Source organism: Episyrphus balteatus, chromosome 3 (assembly GCF_945859705.1).
Source record: "Episyrphus balteatus chromosome 3, idEpiBalt1.1, whole genome shotgun sequence".
NCBI lineage: Eukaryota > Metazoa > Arthropoda > Insecta > Diptera > Syrphidae > Episyrphus > Episyrphus balteatus.
In genome coordinates, this window is record NC_079136.1 from 55546057 (window position 1) to 55564713 (window position 18657).

General features: G+C 33.7%; 2 protein-coding genes across 4 annotated transcripts in view; both read left to right on the plus strand.

Annotated features, from left to right (window-relative positions):
* LOC129912969 (autophagy-related protein 2 homolog A) overlaps nucleotides 1-5225 on the plus strand; it is a 44300-nt gene extending 39075 nt beyond the window's left edge. The window contains exons 13-18 of the mRNA XM_055991256.1: nucleotides 1192-1430; nucleotides 1498-2403; nucleotides 2468-2595; nucleotides 2664-2818; nucleotides 2895-3041; nucleotides 4731-5225. Coding sequence (XP_055847231.1) covers nucleotides 1192-1430; nucleotides 1498-2403; nucleotides 2468-2595; nucleotides 2664-2818; nucleotides 2895-3041; nucleotides 4731-4961 — 1806 coding nt within the window. The 3' untranslated portion in view covers nucleotides 4962-5225. The remainder of the gene's footprint in view (nucleotides 1-1191; nucleotides 1431-1497; nucleotides 2404-2467; nucleotides 2596-2663; nucleotides 2819-2894; nucleotides 3042-4730) is intronic.
* Nucleotides 5226-10215: 4990 nt separating this feature from the next.
* LOC129916987 (patj homolog) overlaps nucleotides 10216-18657 on the plus strand; it is a 163100-nt gene continuing 154658 nt past the window's right edge. For 2 of the 3 annotated variants that reach the window (XM_055997288.1, XM_055997289.1), the window contains exon 1: nucleotides 10216-13928. In XM_055997288.1, coding sequence (XP_055853263.1) covers nucleotides 11453-13900 — 2448 coding nt within the window. In that variant the 5' untranslated portion in view covers nucleotides 10216-11452 and the 3' untranslated portion in view covers nucleotides 13901-13928. The remainder of the gene's footprint in view (nucleotides 13929-18657) is intronic. The other variant, XM_055997290.1, reaches the window with a different exon arrangement.

The following is an 18657-nucleotide window of genomic DNA, read 5'->3' on the forward strand; positions in this document are numbered from 1 at the left end:
ATAAAAAAGACATCAAAACAAACAGAAATGGCAAATATAGGAAAACTAGACAAAAAGGCATTGATGAGTAAAAAAGGCAAAATGAGGCTTTCCTTCGGTGGATATTATTTGATCAATGTCCATCAATCAAAGTCCATACTCATAATCAAGTCGTCGGATGTGATTTTTAGTATAAAATCGTCAAAATCGTCTGTTCCAACGGCTTTGTGGAACTTAAATCTAATTTAAATACCCATAAATTCTCCAAAGAAGAACCATTGCATTCTTTCAAGATTAAATTTCCCCACAGTGTTGTTTTACATTGGCAAGTATTGGCATATTTTAAGCCTTATCTTGTCAATAAACAAGTACCTAGTATATAAAGTCATTGCTGCAGAACTGATGTCAAGCAACTTTTAGTAGGAAACTTATATTATTATTGTGTAAACTAAAGCTTCCCAAAGCTGATCAAGCTTCCCAAATGCGTATCTAATTTTTTTTTAATTTATAGAGTAAGAAATAAATGTATTTTTCTATTAAGGAATACATCGGGGAAATATCGTTGTGCTCATCTTCATTGACTATTTTGACTATTTTTAGTTAACATATAAATGAGGCATTGTTTCAGGATGTCAAATATGCCTTTAATTCAATTTAGGATTTTTTCGCATTCGTCCTTTTTTGCTTAGTACGGCAGTATAACAATTTTATTTTTTCTGCATATCATTCCAGAATCACTTTTTCTTGACATTATCGACAATTCTGGAATCTATTCATATTTGTATTTTAATTCTGAAAGAAGATTTCCATAATTTCTGATATTTAATTTTCCAAATCTATGGACTCATCTTGTCCTCTTGAAGTGTGTGCCTTGAGCCAATATTTATAAAACCAAGGGTTGATACCAAAGAAATTTTGACTCACTTAAGACATAGTTATGGAGATTCACGTTGAGATTTCCGCATCAATTGTATGGACGAAGAATAGCAAAAACTTTGGAATGCTTATTCCCAAAGACGCAGGTGTGGGAGAATTCTACTATAAATATAAATACCCTTAAAATCTGTCAGATATTGACGTATGTTTTCTCTTCATTTTCATCACTGATCAAAGTATTTCATCCGTTTTCCTGACACCTGAACTTACCTAATCTAAGATTGCTTCATATTGCTTCCTTTTTTTGTTCATATTAAATTTTACTTCTCATTTCAGTCTCAATGTGGCATTCGAGATCTTATTATATCTGAAGATCCATTGCGTATGGTGGACAATCATTTCAAGTTGCCAGCGGGAAAACCCGACCTCCTCCAGGCTCCCGAAAATTTCCCAATGGCCGAGTATCGATATACATTATGTGAGATGACCCTAACGTGGCATTTGTATGGCGGTAATGATTTCCCCTTACAATCCACCGAAGTGACATCAACAGAGGCGAAGGACAAGGAAAAAATGTAAGCTTAAACTATTTAAAAATAAACCAACCATTTATAATTTTTTTTATTTTTAAATTGTTTATAGCCGTCCAGAACCCCAACCATCCATGTCCGATGCCTTCAAACATGGTGTTTCATACTCCAAAGGTGCCGAAAACATCAGTTATGGCAAAAAACCAAAAGAAAAACTCAGCTGGCGAACCGAAGGTGGACCCAATCGTAATCACGAGACCCTAGTTGAAATTCAACTTTCAAAAGTTCGTTGTTCCCACGAAGTTTACCCATTGCACACGACTCAAGCATCCCGTCAAGTTTTAGTTATAAGTGAACTTGAAGTACGAGATCGTTTGCAAACTTCTGAGATTAATAAATTCCTATATCATCCGAGTGCCAAGCATCTGCCAAATAAAAGCTCTCAACATATGATTGTTATAAAAGCCTTGCATGTGCGGCCTCATCCTAGTACTAGCATATCTGAAGAATGTTCCCTTCGAATATCATTGTTGCCGTTGCGACTTAATATTGACCAAGATACACTGCTTTTTATAGCTCAATTTTTTAATGATTTAAGTTCATCTGGGGAATCTGCTGGAGCTGGAACTAAGAGTGAAGTTGCTTCGGGATCTAAACGACAAACATGCCTGCAGCCACCGGTAATGATGGTCGATGATTTACCAGAAGCCGTGCAAGATTTACAAGCACGTCGAATGGTCTCAACGAATTTGGATCTTCTAATGGAGGGCGAAGATAAATCTCATCGAAAGGAACAAGCAGCTGCAGCTGCTGCTGGTTCAGCAGCTATTGCCACAGAAACTGGCAATAAAAAAGCTCCAATTTACTTCCGTGAAGTGATTTTCAGTCCGGAAGTGAATATTCGACTGGATTATCATGGCAGGCGTATTGAACTGTCTAGAGGACCTATAGTTGGATTTTTAATGGGCTTGGGGCAATTGCAATGCTCAGAAATAAAATTAAAAAAGATTATTTATAAGTAAGTGGAATTTTTTTGAAGCTTTCGTTTATCGTTATTAATAAATTCATTTATTTACTTATAGACATGGTTTATTGGGAATTGATAAATTAATAGCACATTTGTGCAAAGAATGGCTGCAGGACATCAAAAAGAATCAAATTCCAGCTATTTTGAGTGGTGTTGGACCAACTTACCCATTCGTTCAGCTTTGTTAGTATTTTTATTAAATTTTTCTTAAGTTGTTGAATTCTAACTGAATTTTGGTATGTATTTTACAGTCCAAGGAGTTTATGATCTCTTCTGGTTACCGTTTGAGCAATATCAAAAAGATGGACGATTTGTTCGCGGACTACAATTGGGAGCACAAAGTTTCACCGCAAGAACAGCACTTGCGGCTCTAGAAATAACCTCTAGAGTTATTCAATTACTGCAGGTTTGTTTAAAAAAAATATCAAGATCTTAAGAATAGGGTCTATAACTCTCTGTTTTTTTTTTTTGTATTTTTATAGTTTACTGCTGAAACAGCATACGATATGGTCTCACCAGGTCCATCCGTAAGAAGTATTCGGCATAATCGTAAAGGAAAACGTAAGAGGCCCCATCGCCCGCAAGATATTCGTGAAGGTGTTGTCAATGCATATCAAATTGTTCGTGATGTAAGTATTTTAAAAGACAGAATTAGTAAAATAATTTATAATATGAACCAAAGAATAGAAAACTGACGAGGATCATAATTTTTTTTTTTTACGGACATTAGGTAAAAAAAAATCTTGAAACTGGAAGAAAAACTTAATTTTTATAATGAATTCACAAAGAACAAATGAAAATATTACAATGGTCTAACAAAAATGCAATAAAGTTTTTATGAATTGCTTGGGAACAAGTAAAGATGTAAAACTGCGTATCCTACCATACTCCCGTTCTCACAATGGCAGGCTTCTATTTTGGACTGGAATTGGTTCATCTTTTATGGAAATACGAATTTTACCCAACCATAACATCAAATATTGGTTTCGTGTCAAAAAAAGATTAAAAGTTCTGATCAAAACCAATATTACGATGATTTAGAAGCCCGAAAAAGTGGGTTTCGTAGTTCCGTGCCTCGGTCTGTGGCTCCATCTGTACACATTTCCACAGCCTAAATGGGTGGACGGATTTTCTTCAAATTAAGTACAGATGATTTTGATAGAATTCTGAAAGTTGTTTTTATATAATATCGCTTAGAACTTTGACCTCCCACACAAAATTTTCAAGTTATTGCAAATTTCTGGAAAGCGACTCTAACGATTTTAATGAAACTTTGCGATGGCAATAAAACTGCAGTTTTGGTTTTTCTCAAAAAAGTCAAATAACAAAAAAATTTGTTGCCATTGATGAAAAATTTGTCCTCCATGTCGGCTTTTCCCAAATTTACGTCCGACCTAGTCGTGCATTTTATTAATTTTATAGACACAGGGCTCACGGTCTGCTTTCTTAGCAGTTTCAGCATAGATTTATAAGATTTATGGGTTCACTTACATTCTTCATCGAGCCAGAGTTTTTGGTTTGGTCGCCTAGCGTAAACCAGCTATGCGGTCTGCAAATGAGCTGAGATTATCCTGCGGTACAACTTTGTTTAGGTCAAGTTTTCGTACAGCACCCAGTTTTTGTTCTCGTGTCATGGATATTTGTAAATACATAAATGTATTTCGAACTTAGCAAGAACAAAGTTGTGATCCGAGTTTACGTTGGCTGTTTAAATGTTTGTACATGCATAATATTGAAAGAATGCCTGGCTTTAATCGTGACATTCACAATTTTTTTGACTGTTTGTTGGACTAGAAACCAACGACACAGACTGTCAACCCAAAGTCGCTTCCCTTTACTAATCGCCAAATCATTTTCTTACGCGCCCATCTCATCTGTTGGAAATGCTTCTTTGGATGATTTTGGAAATTACCTGTCGTTTATTTCCACCAATAAAATACTTTTTGCTTTGATATAGCTGTACAGAGATATGGGATTTGCAGATCTATCGCGTATTGCTTAAATTATTTGGCAAAGCCTTAATGCCTATTTACTACCGCATTAATATTATATCGTGCCCAAATCTAAGACTATCTATGGTCAAATCAAGAAAAGTATAGCAAAGTACAATATAAAAGCCGGGCACTGATTGTGTTGTCATGTCTTATTTTATCAATTAGAATTTTGATGCAACAAAAAGTACATATTTAAACTTGAAAAAAACTAATATATTAAGTGAACAATCTGAAAAAGGATTTGTAAAATGGAATGAAAATGTTGATCCTAAACCTTAAAGCTTATTTCTAATAAATGTTCCTTTATTTATTTTTTACTTTCAGGGTATAAATGACACAGCAAATGCTCTTATTGAAACCGCTGTCTTAGAGCACGATCAAAAAGGATACACTGGGGCCTTTGGTGGTATAATGAGGCAAATACCCCAGCTTGTTGTGCAACCGGCAGTTTTAGCCACACAAGCAACCACAAATATATTAGGCGGTGTAAAAAGTTCTCTGGTGCCCGATGCTAAACTCGAAGCACGCCAAAAATGGAAAGAGGACAGTGATTAGCAGAGGCTCACAACACATCGCCTCCATTCTCTCATCCACCAATATTGGATTAAAATTATTATTTCCAAAATAAAACAAATGGAAATCATTTTTTTTTTTAATTTAGGACAAAGCACTCATTATTATTATTATTTCTTTTGTATGCTGTAGTGTTAAGTTGTGCTTGATGTGTTAAGTTAATATAGTGTCTAATGTTCTTTTCTATCTATATTCTTTAAAAAAAAACAATATCCGCTTTCAATAAACACAAAAAAAAAAATAAAATCACTGACATAACAAAAAATACATATATAAAAAAATTATAATAAAATAAAATACAGAAAAAAAAATCCAAATATCTGAAACAAAATTCTAAAATGAAATCAATATAGTTTTATTTTTTAAAACAAAATTATTATTAAAAAATGTAAATAAAATTAAAATAATGATCTTAAAATTAAAGAAAAAAATAAATACAAGGTTGGTTATAAATGAGAACAATGTTAAAAATGTTAATTATCAAATTTTTGTCTTTGTAATATTTTTGACAATGTCGTGAAACTAAAGTGTGAAAAAATATATACACATATACATACATACAATACACACATATATTTATATTTTGAATAAAGAATATTCAAGGAAACATAATAATTAATGTATATGCCTTCTTTTAATAAAATTATTTTTATCAGATTTACGAAAAAAAAAGTAAAATAAATGTTGATACAGAAAAAAAATTGAAATAAAAATCCTGATTATGACCCTTTTGAGCAAAATTCTTGTAAAATATGAATGAGTTTTATTTTCTATTCACTTTTTGGTTCCCCTTTTACCGACATCCACGTTTCTCTTTTCTTGGTTTTCATGCCGTTTCTCATATTTCAATAAAATGGGATGACATTGAGTGTGGTTGACAGGTTTTCGTCACTTCCTGTCGCATGGGTATTAGGGTGGGTCAAAAAAATCGAAATTCTTTTTTTTGAATTGGTACTCCGAAAAATCGATTGCTAGACCCCTCTAGAATATACACACCAAATATGAGCTCTTTATATTAATGGGAAGGTCCTCCGCTTTGCAATTTTCCATTTTTACATCAAGCTTCTACTAAAAAAAAAAAATTTTTTTATTAATTGACTTTTTAGCAAATTTCTTTTCATATTCTTGTAGGAAATTGAACGCTCTACAAAAAAGGCTTTATACACTTTTTTCGTTTATCTAACCGTTGAATAGATATTTGAGGTCCAAAAATCGAGAAAATCTTTAAAAAATCGTTTTTTGTTCTTAATTTTGTAACAAATTGAAAAATTATAATGATCAAACGCGCAAGACATATTCTTGTTGAAAATTGATTGCTCCACAAAAAAGGTCTTATTAACTTTTTTCATTAATCTAACCATTCTAAAGATATTCGAGGTCAAAGTTCAAAAAAAATATAAAAACATTTTATATTTTTAAAAAATTTCTAATTCACTGAAACTTCATTATTTTCAAATTAGCAAGATATATTCTTGTAGGGGCTTAAACGTTCTACAAAAAATTCCTTGGAATGAAATTGATTGCTTTAACCGTTTAGAAGATATTCGTATCCAAACCAATGCTCACTGATTTCAATAGTTTTCTTATGACCCGTATGCATTGCGATTTGGATACGAATATCTTCTAAACGGTTAAAGCAATCAATTTCATTCCAAGGAATTTTTTGTAGAACGTTTAAGCCCCTACAAGAATATATCTTGCTAATTTGAAAATAATGAAGTTTCAGTGAATTAGAAATTTTTTAAAAATATAAAATGTTTTTATATTTTTTTTTAACTTTGACCTCGAATATCTTTAGAATGGTTAGATTAATGAAAAAAGTTAATAAGACCTTTTTTGTGGAGCAATCAATTTTCAACAAGAATATGTCTTGCGCGTTTGATCATTATAATTTTTCAATTTGTTACAAAATTAAGAACAAAAAACGATTTTTTAAAGATTTTCTCGATTTTTGGACCTCAAATATCTATTCAACGGTTAGATAAACGAAAAAAGTGTATAAGGCCTTTTTTGTAGAGCGTTCAATTTCCTACAAGAATATGAAAAGAAATTTGCTAAAAAGTCAATTAATAAAAAAATTATTTTTTTTTAATAGAAGCTTGATGTAAAAATGGAAAATTGCAAAGCGGAGGACCTTCCCATTAATATAAAGAGCTCATATTTGGTGTGTATATTCTAGAGGTGTCTAGCAATCGATTTTTGGGAGTACCAAATCAAAAAAAAAAATTTCGATTTTTTTGACCCACCCTAATGGGTATGTATTAAAATACCGATAAAAATGGAATTCGTCATAAAGTTGATTGACCGATCAAATTGTAAATAGGATTTTAAACTGATAAGATTCATCATTAGAAATTCATGTCTGTAATGTTGGGTCAGTAATTTTTTTTTGAGGCAGACAAATGAGTTAATTCTAAAAAAAACAACAGTGATATCTTTTAATGTGGGTTCTGAAAAACTGATGATAGCAATATTTGAGATACGATTCGTGATTCTCCAGGGGAATTTTGTGTCTCTCGGAATATTTGTTCCCTCGGAATCTAGGGAATCTCCCGATTATTTCCGGGGAAGAAATAATCAATCATTTCGAGGGAAAATTCGTCGAGTATCATTATCTTTCAAATGTTTAAACCACCGAAAAAAACAATGAATCAAGGATCATTTGCGTAGCAAAACATTTTCCGATGGATCATGTTTTAAAATGGGGACTTTTTTTTATACAAAAATCTTTTGCTATCGACAGATGTGTGTCGTTTTTGCAATACTGCAGATACGAATAGCTAGGTCCAAAAAACACATCTAATATTAACACATCTAATATAATAAAAAAATGGTTGCACATAAAAGCACAGTACCCGTAGGTATATAAATTTAGAAAACCAAATGTACCACCCCGGGTCACTGTGGTGTATGAGTAAAATTTTTTTCTATGAAAGAACTTAAATGGTCTAAAAACTCTTCATAGTTTTCCAGAACTGTTTACATAAAAAAATAAAATGCACTACTAGGTTAGAATTCAAAGTTCTAAAATGTTTAAGAAGTTTTTAGAACATTTTTAAAACAAAAATTTCAAAATCATTAGAGCCGTTTTAAAAAAAAATTTAATTTTTATAAATACCTAATAAAAATAAAAAATTTAAAATTAAATTAGTATGCCATTTTGTAGCAATATTATTAATCAAAATCTAAAACCAAAATTTGAAAAAAATTCAATTTACCATTTTCCAAAATTTGATTTTTCAAAAACAATTTTGTTTTAAATTCAAAAATAATTTTTTCAAAATTTTTATTTTTCATTTATATAAAAACAATATACCTAAGTGCTTTTGTTTAAGAAAATCGTTGAAATTAAGCAAATCGTTTTGAGAAAATAACACTCGAATTTGTTTACCAAAATCGTAGAATCCGTTTTGAGTAAATTGAAATTAATTTACATACATACATATTTTCATTATGATTAAATTTCCCTTTTTCATAAAAAATTTAAATCTTATTGCATTTATTTTCAGACGCAATAACTTCATGGACGATATGCAAAAAAATGGAATTTTTTCGAGTTGAATGTTATCAGGGGCCCTATTTTGTAAAACGATTATTATCGTTAAAACTACTTCGTTTTCGTTGAAATTCGACTACGTATTACGATAATCGTTTTACTTCAACGATAATCGTTAATCTTTACGACTGCCATTTACCTATCGTTTAACCTTCGTTTTCGTTCAGCTGTCACAATATTATTTCGTTTGCTGGTAGAATTCATGTAGGTAAGTCTAAAAAAAAAATATTTTTTTGGTCTAGTTTGGCCAAACGACTTTCTCGTTTAACATAATCGCTCTTTGTCGTGACTATAGTTTACTTCAGTATCGTTGACTTGCCGCTCGTTTCGTTTTACGTAATAGACCGCCAGAAAGTTTTAGAAAATTTTTCGTCTCGAAAGCAATATTCTTTTCATTCATTTCTCGCTGATAGATAAAACAATTCGAAAATGTATTCCTTATAAACGAAAAATTATTATAGTTTCCTTTAACTAGACTGAGAGAATGGAGACTGTTTAATACACGGAGAAGAAAAAGGCACCTTAAAATAAAGATGATGCCCACCTTCTTAAATGTAAGTATACTTGGAAAAATTTACCTAACTAAGAATTTATTGTTAATTCAGAGATCTAATTTTAATCCGTAGTTAAGAAAGTTTACCTCTTTTTTTTATTTCGATGGAACATAATTATAATCTCAAAACATGTTAAAATAAGTACTAAAGCTATTCCCTCAGTCTAGTTAAAGGAAACTATAATAATTTGCATCTTAAAAAACCGACAAAATATAAAAACTTCAGCTTTAATTGCATTATATATATTTCCAACAGTAAGATTATGCTGATGATGATCCCCATAGCTTTTTTTATTAGGTAAAATGTTTCCACGTAAAGATAATATGATTTTCCCCTTTGATTACGTTTATTTATTTTAAATTTACGCATTCATGAAATTAAGAAGATTTGTCCGATTAATTTAAGACGGAAGTCGTCTTGGCAAAAAACTAAGCAGAAATCCGCTTAATTTCATGTGAAATGCGATTGTTTTAAGGTGGTCTTTTTTTTCGTGTGTATGCATTTCTAAATAATATTTGGAAAGGTAGGTATATTGAAAAACATAGTAATCTGTTTTCATTTGATACTTCGACCATAAAAATCGTAGAAGAATTGTTAATGATATAGCCTTTTATGTAAATTATTATCGAATCGGTTCACTGTAGCGTATTAGTAACATTTTTGTCTATTAAAAAAATTGTAAAAAATCAATTCATCATCACTAACAATATGTATTAAGAGTTAACAAATTTACTTTTCTGCAAGTGAAACATTGAACTGTTATAAATTAAAGTTAAATAAGACCCAGCATCCTATTCTGAGAACGTATAATACTTAAATGGTAGGTATTCAGAGATTAAGATGCAACAATACTGAAAATATCCTCAAATTACTTTTTCCAACTCAACTTAGGAGTAGAAATTTTATCTTTTATATGGTGTTTTCCTTAAAAACAACCCTGTCCACTGAAAAGCTTCTATCCAAAAGCTTCCGTTTTCGACTAACAAAACTTTCGAACAACTTCCCCTCTTAAAAATCTCCAAACCTGCGCTCTATTACTTACGATACAATCCACAAAAAATAATTGCTCCACTTACTATACTACTTCCGTATACAAAATGCCAACAGAGCAACAGACCGCATAACACAGCACCACCACACTTCTCAGCAGCGTATTTCACTCTCCCACTCTCCACTCATCATATCCATCGTCGTCGTCATATTGCCCCACATTTGAAACACTACCATGCACCATAAACACCTTCCACAATATATTTTCGAATGCTACACTGTTTCGACAATATTCAACCCCGCAAGTGCCAATCGGCCAAGAAAACTCCTGACGTGCGGGTGTATCAAGCCAATTTCGCGCGAATTCAAAAATAGCTAAAAAAGAAAAGGAAATAAAATCAAATCAAATAAAAGAGAAGAAAAAAAAAAAAAAAACACCCTCTTCTGATAGTGTACACAAAGTTTTTATTAGCTAAATAGTGTGTCAAAAAATAAATCTCCTCCTGCTTCCATAAAAATAGTTCACATCTTTGAGTTGTCTCTCAAAGGAAAAATCTTAAATTTTGTACAAATAAATAGAAATTCTACTCGTAGAAAAAGGGAGCAGGAATATGTAACCAGCGATGGTGTGGTGTTTTTCGAAACAAAATATATCGTTCTCACTCCTTCCGTCGACCCCTCGGGAAGTGTTTTCATCGTTGTCGTCCTATAAAGCCCCTATAACCCCCACTTTTTTTTTGTAATTAGCTCTCCTGCTGTGTGCGCTGCAGTGGAGTTATCGTCAGCTAACGGTTTTTTGTTCTTGGCCGAAACTTAAACAGCATACCGCCGACTGCGAGTACACGAAAGTTTTGCGAACGAGTATTTTTCTCGTGACCGTAATTTTGTTCCCTCTTTTTCCTTAATAGTAATCTTTTTTTTCTTCTAATTTGTAGAGTATTTCCGGGAAGTAGAAAAAAAAAAAACGGTTTATTGATTTTAGGCACGTCGTCGTCGTCAGTCGTTGGGGGTGCTTGCTTCGTGCTTGCCATGGACCAAAGGAATTAGGTCCTTCCTGGCAGCAGCTGTTGCCATATCACAAAAGTCCCCTACGACTGCTTCAATCAAGCGTCGCTGCATGAAATGTTATAAATAAATAAACCTCACGTAGTTTTTTTAGCCGAACGGATTACTCTGTCCCGCTTCGAAATCGGGACATTCGAAGAAGAACCCACAAATGTTGATGCATCATCGAATAGGCCATACAGAATTAATTCCAAACGCGTCATGACACCACCGCAGCAGTTGGATTACAAACACAACACCTCCTCAGCAGTAGCAGTAGCAGCAGCAACGGGAAGAAAAAAAGAACAACTACTGTCCGAATTGGCGAAATGGTTCTAAGTACGGAATGGTCACAAGTTGAGGTTATTGATCTCGTTAACGATGGCAATGGTTTGGGTTTTATTTTGGTCGGTGGCCGGAGTACGGGCGTAGTTATAAAAGGGCTAATACCGGGCGGAGTGGCCGAACGGGACGGTCGATTGCAGTGCGGCGATCACGTGCTGCAAATTGGTGAAGTGAATTTGCGTGGTTTTAGTTCCGAGCAAGTAGCAACGGTTCTTCGTCAGACTGGAGCTCAGGTTCGATTGATTGTGGCACGTCCAATTGAGCCAACGGCCACTGACTACCAAGCATTGGCCAGTCATGCTCCAATTATTCCAACTAAGCTCCTCTCCGACCCGGAAGAACTGTCACGACATTTGTATCAGAATCCGCAATTTGCTATTGCTGGTGCTTCAGCTGCAGCAAATAATTGCACTGCTGCTGCTAGTGCTGCTGTTGATATTAGTGCATTGAGTATGGTTGGCGGCTTTAAAATGCCAATACCGGACACTGAGTTGGCCGACTTGCCGTTGCCATTGCCGCCAATACCGACGACGACAGATTTGCAGCATAATACACGTGCCTGCCTCAAGCATTTGGACATCGTGCCGTTTGCAGCAGCGCCATCAATGTGCCAGAGACAGCAGCAACAACAGCTGTCATCGGGTTGCAGCGATACGGATCGCATTGAGACGTTGTTTACAACGCCCGGAATTGTAACGGTGATCAGTAATGCATCACCAATAACCCCACTGAGTTTCATCGACTCACCCGAAACGGAGACGTACGAGGTGGAGCTGCGGAAAAACGTTTACGGACTGGGTATCACAGTGGCGGGCTATGTTTGCGAAGAGGAAGATCTCTCCGGAATCTTCGTTAAGAGCATCATTGAAGGCAGTGCCGCTGAAATGAGCGGCAAAATTCAAATCAACGATCGCATTGTTGCAGTTGATGGCAAAACACTGGCCGGTGTAACAAATCACCAGGCGGTGGAGCTTCTGCGTAACACCGATATCATTGTGCATTTAACGCTGGAACGTTTCCTGCGTGGTAGAAAGTTCGAACACCTTCAAGTCGCCTTAACCGAACTCAAGAGTGATACTCAGTCGCAGATTTCTCTGCCCGCATCACCTTCAATAGCCACACTGTCATGGGTGCCGCCAAAATCCGATGCGGACTCTTTGGCGACAGAGGATTGTCTTTGTGCGCCCGCAATTGATGGCGGTGATAGTAATATGATGCCATCGCGCGACACTGTCGACTCTAATATGTCCTTGGTGTTGGACCGCAGTAGTAGTTGTAGTGATTCACACGATGAGCATGAGCTTATTAATAATAACGGTGATGGTGAGGCTAAGGGCAGCCAGCCAGTGCCAGTGATTAGCAATGGTAGTGTGACAACGGTAGCGACAACGCCGACGACAGCCCTCCTTAATAATAAGCAATTAAATGGCAGCAGTAGCTTGAGTGAAAAATTGAACGGAGGTGTCCAGACGCCGAGCCCCCGTTCGCCACACGCACCACCACTCAAAACCACGACTACGACGACAGCGCCACAATCTGCACAAAATACGCCCACGCCTACTCCCACCGTTGAAAGCGTGGATTCGATGCAAATTGCAGCTTGGAAAAGTGAGTGCCCTGAGAGCGAAATAATAGTTGCCGAAATAAATAAACTTTCAGGTCTAGGAATTAGCCTCGAGGGAACTGTTGACGTAGAGGGCGGTATCGAAAAAAGACCCCATCACTATATTCGATCGATTCTCGAAGATGGCCCGGTGGGGAAACAGGGCATTCTACGACCGGGTGATGAGTTGCTTCAAGTCAACGAACACAAATTGCAGGGCTTGAAGCATATAGAAGTGGTGAAGATTCTGAAAGAATTGCCAACACAAGTGCGTTTGATATGCGCTCGTGGACCAACAGCACCATCTGTGATCAATACTTCTCAGAATCCCGAGGCATTCGAGACGAGAAGCCTTCTGCCGGGTGGCCATCAATCACTACAGAACCTCTTAACGAAGGCTCAGTCAGAGAGTTCGCTGTATACATCGAGTACGGCAACGCTGACGGACCAGCAACGCTCAAAATCCGTTGAAAATGTATCGGGTCTAGCTTTGTGGAGTACAGACGTAACATACATAGACATCGAAAAGACTGAACGCGGTTTTGGTTTCTCAGTTCTAGACTATCAGGACCCCTTGGATGCTGAGGGTACTGTTATTGTGATACGTGGTCTTATACCAGGTGGATCTGCCGAAGCAACAAACGAGATATTTCCTGGCGATCGTTTGGTTAGTGTTGCCGATACAGGTTTGCATGGGTTAACATTGGATGAAGCTGTGGCGATACTCAAGGGAATGCCGAATGGAATTACTCGAATTGGAATATGCCGACCACTGTCAACTTCCGATAGCAATATTGCGTCACCAGGCGATGAGTCGCCAAGTACGTAGTCTTTAATGGAATATGCTTCTTTTCAATGTAAGTATTATATTGAATGATATATTAGATGTTTTTATTGAAAAAAAATGTTGGAAATTTAAATTTATACTCATTTTGGGTTAAATAAATTTCGCGAACTTTGGAAATGTGGGTATTTCAAGAAATTTTGAACGTACAGAACTGCGGTTGTATGAAATTATAGAAAAAAAGGGCATCTAAAAATAAGATGGTGCTCACTAAAAATCCCACCCTCTTAAAGCAATACGATTTCCGCTTGAAATAGGTGGAATCCGATTAAATTCTGTTAATTTTAATGTGAATTTTGATTTAAAAAAAACTGACAAAAAAATGAAATTTAAATAATTTAGTCAGACTTCAGCTTTAGTTGCAGTTTATCATACTTTTTACCAACAGTGAGATAGGCTGATTGTAAAGCACTCGCTTAGTTAGTTTTAGGTTCGATCCAAAAAGGCTGCCAGTTTTTTTTTTCTTTTATAATTAAAAAAAAATGTATCCACTTAAATTAAGTGGATTTCTTTTAAATTAAAGAAATTAAAAAAAATTGTACTCTTAATTTAAGATAGAAGTCATCTTGGCAAAAAAAATCTTCAAAAATCCACTTAATTTACTGTGGAATCCGCTTGTTTTTAGGTGGTCTGTTTTCTCCGTGTAGTGACTTTTTCCATAATATGCAACTCTTTAGAATTTTTAAGCTAAAAACTGAAAAGTATTTAAAAAAATGCCGTTTTTTGCGCACCACGTAGTTAGCTCAAGTATTTCGAAGTTGCAAATTTGCTTTATACCAGAGATCAGAAATAAATCTCTACCTTTTGAAAGGTTCCTTAATAACTCTTATTTGTCGCCATTTTCAATAAAGGTCATAAAATAACCTTTATTTTAAAAAAAGAAAAATTTTGTATTTTTTTATGTTTCGGTCAACCCAGTGAGATTTATCGCTGAGAGAAAAAAATAAATCTCATCTGCAAATGTATCAATTCCTAGAGACATGAGAGTGGTGCCATATGAAAGCTTATATTCTCAGCTACCCGATAGTGGTATAATCGGGTTTTGGATTTTTTTTTTTCAAAATTCCGAGAAAATCGCGTTTGAAAGTTTGGGTAAGTTTTTTTTTCGAAAAATCGCCGAATCTTTGAACGCTCCTGGAAGCTAAACCGCTTGAGAGCAATTTTTGGGAGTGATGCCAAATGATAGCTTGTGTCATGAGCCTACGCTTTGCACATTGTCAGATTTTAAAAAAATAATCTTCCATGTTAAACCGTCACATCATGCCTATTTTTTCAGAATCGGACTTAACTTTTTGTTTACCTTTAAGTTCTCCTGGTTTGAGAACGCGTGCACCTACAGGGATGGGAGTTGTACCCAAATGTAGGTTAGAGTCCCCGCTACCTTTTGGCTTTTTTTCATTTTTTTCAAAATTCCGAGATATAGCCGTTTGAAGTTGAGCGGGCGACCTAGATATTATTAGAACATCGGTCTCCTGAAATATTGCATTGGCTGTGCTTGTCGTCCCAGCGACTCAAATCACAGTGGAAAACACATTTTCGTCTTTAGATTTTACTTTAAACGAAAAGAGATATAATCTTGGGTCTAAAGAACTTTGAGAGTCTATTTAGTTCATGCATTATTTAATACATAAACTTAGAAAAAACATCCTTTTCATATTTATTTTTGCAATATAAAGACATTCTTGACATATTCGACATTTTCCTTTGAATTGACCATTTTTGATTTATTTTCAGCGATTTTTTTTGTAAAAATCTCAACCGATATAAAGGTTATATTTGATTTTTAAAAATAACTCTCAACCAATAACCTTTATTTTTGATTTTTAAAAATAAATCTCAAACCTTAACCGAAACTATTTAAAGTAATGTGGTAACTCTCAGAGAGAAACCGATTGAAAATAAAGGTTGACTGTTATTTCTGGTCTCTGCTTTATACTACTCGTATCCATCCTAACAAAAACCAAAAAATTATTTCGGTGAAATTTTGTATGACTTAGGCCCAATTTATTCACTCTCCATTAAACTTAAATCGCCATTAAAAAAGGGAATTTTAAAATTAAAAACCAATTTCGTTTAATTTAGTCTCTTTTAAGGATTTTTTTGAAGTTTGGCATCATTAACTAGATTTTTTTTTTTAGATTTTAGATTAGATTTAGATTTATTGATTCATCGAGAAAAAGAATTACAAAAACATTTTGTTTAATTAACTTAAATCTTTAAGGGCATGGCCAGATGGGCCGTCAGCCAGATGATAGCTTTGCTAAATGATTACATTTATGAATTTGTAAATTAATTGATTTTTGTTTCTTTTTAATATAATTTTAAAAGGCTTCTCTTAATATTTTGTTTCTATAACTTAATGATATTTTTATATATTGCGATAGTTGGTGCCAGTTTTTCCCCATCATTAACTAATTGAGCATTAAATTTAAAAGTAGTTTTAGTTAAAACACCAAATTCGACCTTTTAAGAGGGATTTTTAGAGCTAATGGAGGTTTTAAACAGAATTTCTATTTATTCACTCTCCATTAGTGTCAAATGTCATTTCATTTATTTTTTTTATTTGAATTATTATTTTATTTGAAAAATGTCAAATGAGCTAAAGAATTATTATTAAAAAGTTCAGACTAGAATTTTTTGTAGGTATACACACATGCATTTGTACCATACAAAAGAACAAAATTCAAAGAAATTAATGCATTTCTTGTCTACTTCGCACAGATAATACTAGATCTAATAGATTATATTCTCCACTTCAAAACTAATCATTTTTGAGATGCTGCATAATACATACATAACATTGCAATTGAAGCCATGAGAAGAAGAGATATAAAGCTTACTTCTAAACCAATGACACGAGATGAATGCCGATAACACTCAAATTTAAGTTGTTATTTGACACCGATGGAAAAAATAAAAAATTTCACTTAACTCCTTCTTCTTCTCATGGTTTCAATTGTAGGTTGTAGCATTCTTTGGTTACCACTGGTATATCGTTAATCTCTTGCATTTTCTGGCGTTTTCAGCTGCAAAATACTTACGGGTCATAGTTTTTTGGTTTTTCTTCCAATTCAAATCTATTTGATTTGACAAAATTGTAGCTTTTGACAGATTATTTTTCAAACAAAATAAAAAATCCCTAGGATATTTTTAACACACTTTTAAATTTAAAGATTCCATTAGAAGTAAGGACTTTAACTAATGAAGAGTGAATTAAATGAATTTTTAATGATGTATACTTAAAGGCGACAATAGTTTAACGAGGCCGTTAACTAAAGCGATAAATTTCAAAATTTAATTAATTTCCATTAAACTTAAATCACCATTAAAAAAGGGAATTTTAAATTTAAAAACTATTCGTTTAATTCAGTCTCATTTAAGGATTTTTTTTGAAGTTTGCCATTTTTAACTAACAGAGCATTAAATTTAAAGGGGCTTTTAAGTAAAACACCAAATTCGACCTTTTAAGAAGGATATTTAAAGCTAATGAGAGTTTAAAAGAGGATATCTATTTATTCACTCTCCATTAGCTTTAACTGTCATTTTGTTTATTGTTTCATTATTTATTTGAAAATTTGTGCGTCAATTAAGATATCAATCATTTCAAAAAGCATGAATTGTCTTGGATATTTATTGGATTTTTGTGATGAGGATGAAGAAAATTCGCTTGAACCCAAACGATGGCTTAATTTTGTTAAACCAAACCATCGTTGGTTTGGAATTATTTGAACGGGTGTGGAGTAGATAAAGCTCAAGACTAATTTAATTTTATAGGCCTAACATGTGTTTAAAATTTATGATTAATACAGTAAAATAAGGAGAAAAAAGGGGTAAATCTCGGAATGAATGTTAGTAGAATTTTTTTTTGTTCAATATCTTCCTTTTGCCATTCTATAACATATCTCAAAAGTCTAGAAAAATCTCATGTCCGCTTGTCGCGATTTCAAGGTCAAATCGCGAAATGGAGATTTTCAAAATTAGCAAAAATAGGCTATGGTATTATATACACATATGATACATGATTTCAAGGTATTTTTTAATGCTGATTCCAAAAAATCTAAAATCAAGACAATCTGACGTCTCTGGAAAAAGTTATACCTGTTTTTCATCTGTCAACTCATATTATTATAACAGTTGCAAACTTACTACCGAAAAACCCTTAAAAGTTATGGTAGATGAACCAAATTTTGCATGAAGATTTTAGAATCCATCATTATTAAAAATCAAAACAATCCATTACAAAAAATATATATACCTACGAAATAATGTTATTTTTTGATGGAGGGGCAAATTTTAGGATATGCACTAAAGAAGATTCTTGTTCATCTTAGGAATAAGTGCTAATAGGCTAATTTTTTCATTTTAATCTTTGTTTGGATATTCTTTAACTACCCTCAAAAATCTAAAAAAAATCTCATGTCCGCAAGTTCTAATTTTCTTGGTTTGAAGATAAGGTGCAGATTTGACAAATTTGAAAAACTACTTTTCAGATATTTGTGTCAGATCAACATGAATAAGGTACATTACTTTTCAGGGATGGTCATATTGATTTGTTTGTGGGTTTTGTTGGAATCAGCGTTAAAAAATACCTTGAAATGATATGGGTTATGTTGGTATACATATAAGAATCTAAAGTTTTCTTATTATTTTTTTTAAATCTGCACCTAACTTAGTTTAACCTGAAAAATTAGAACTTGCGGACATGAGATTTTTTTAGATTTTTGACATAAGTTTTAGAATAT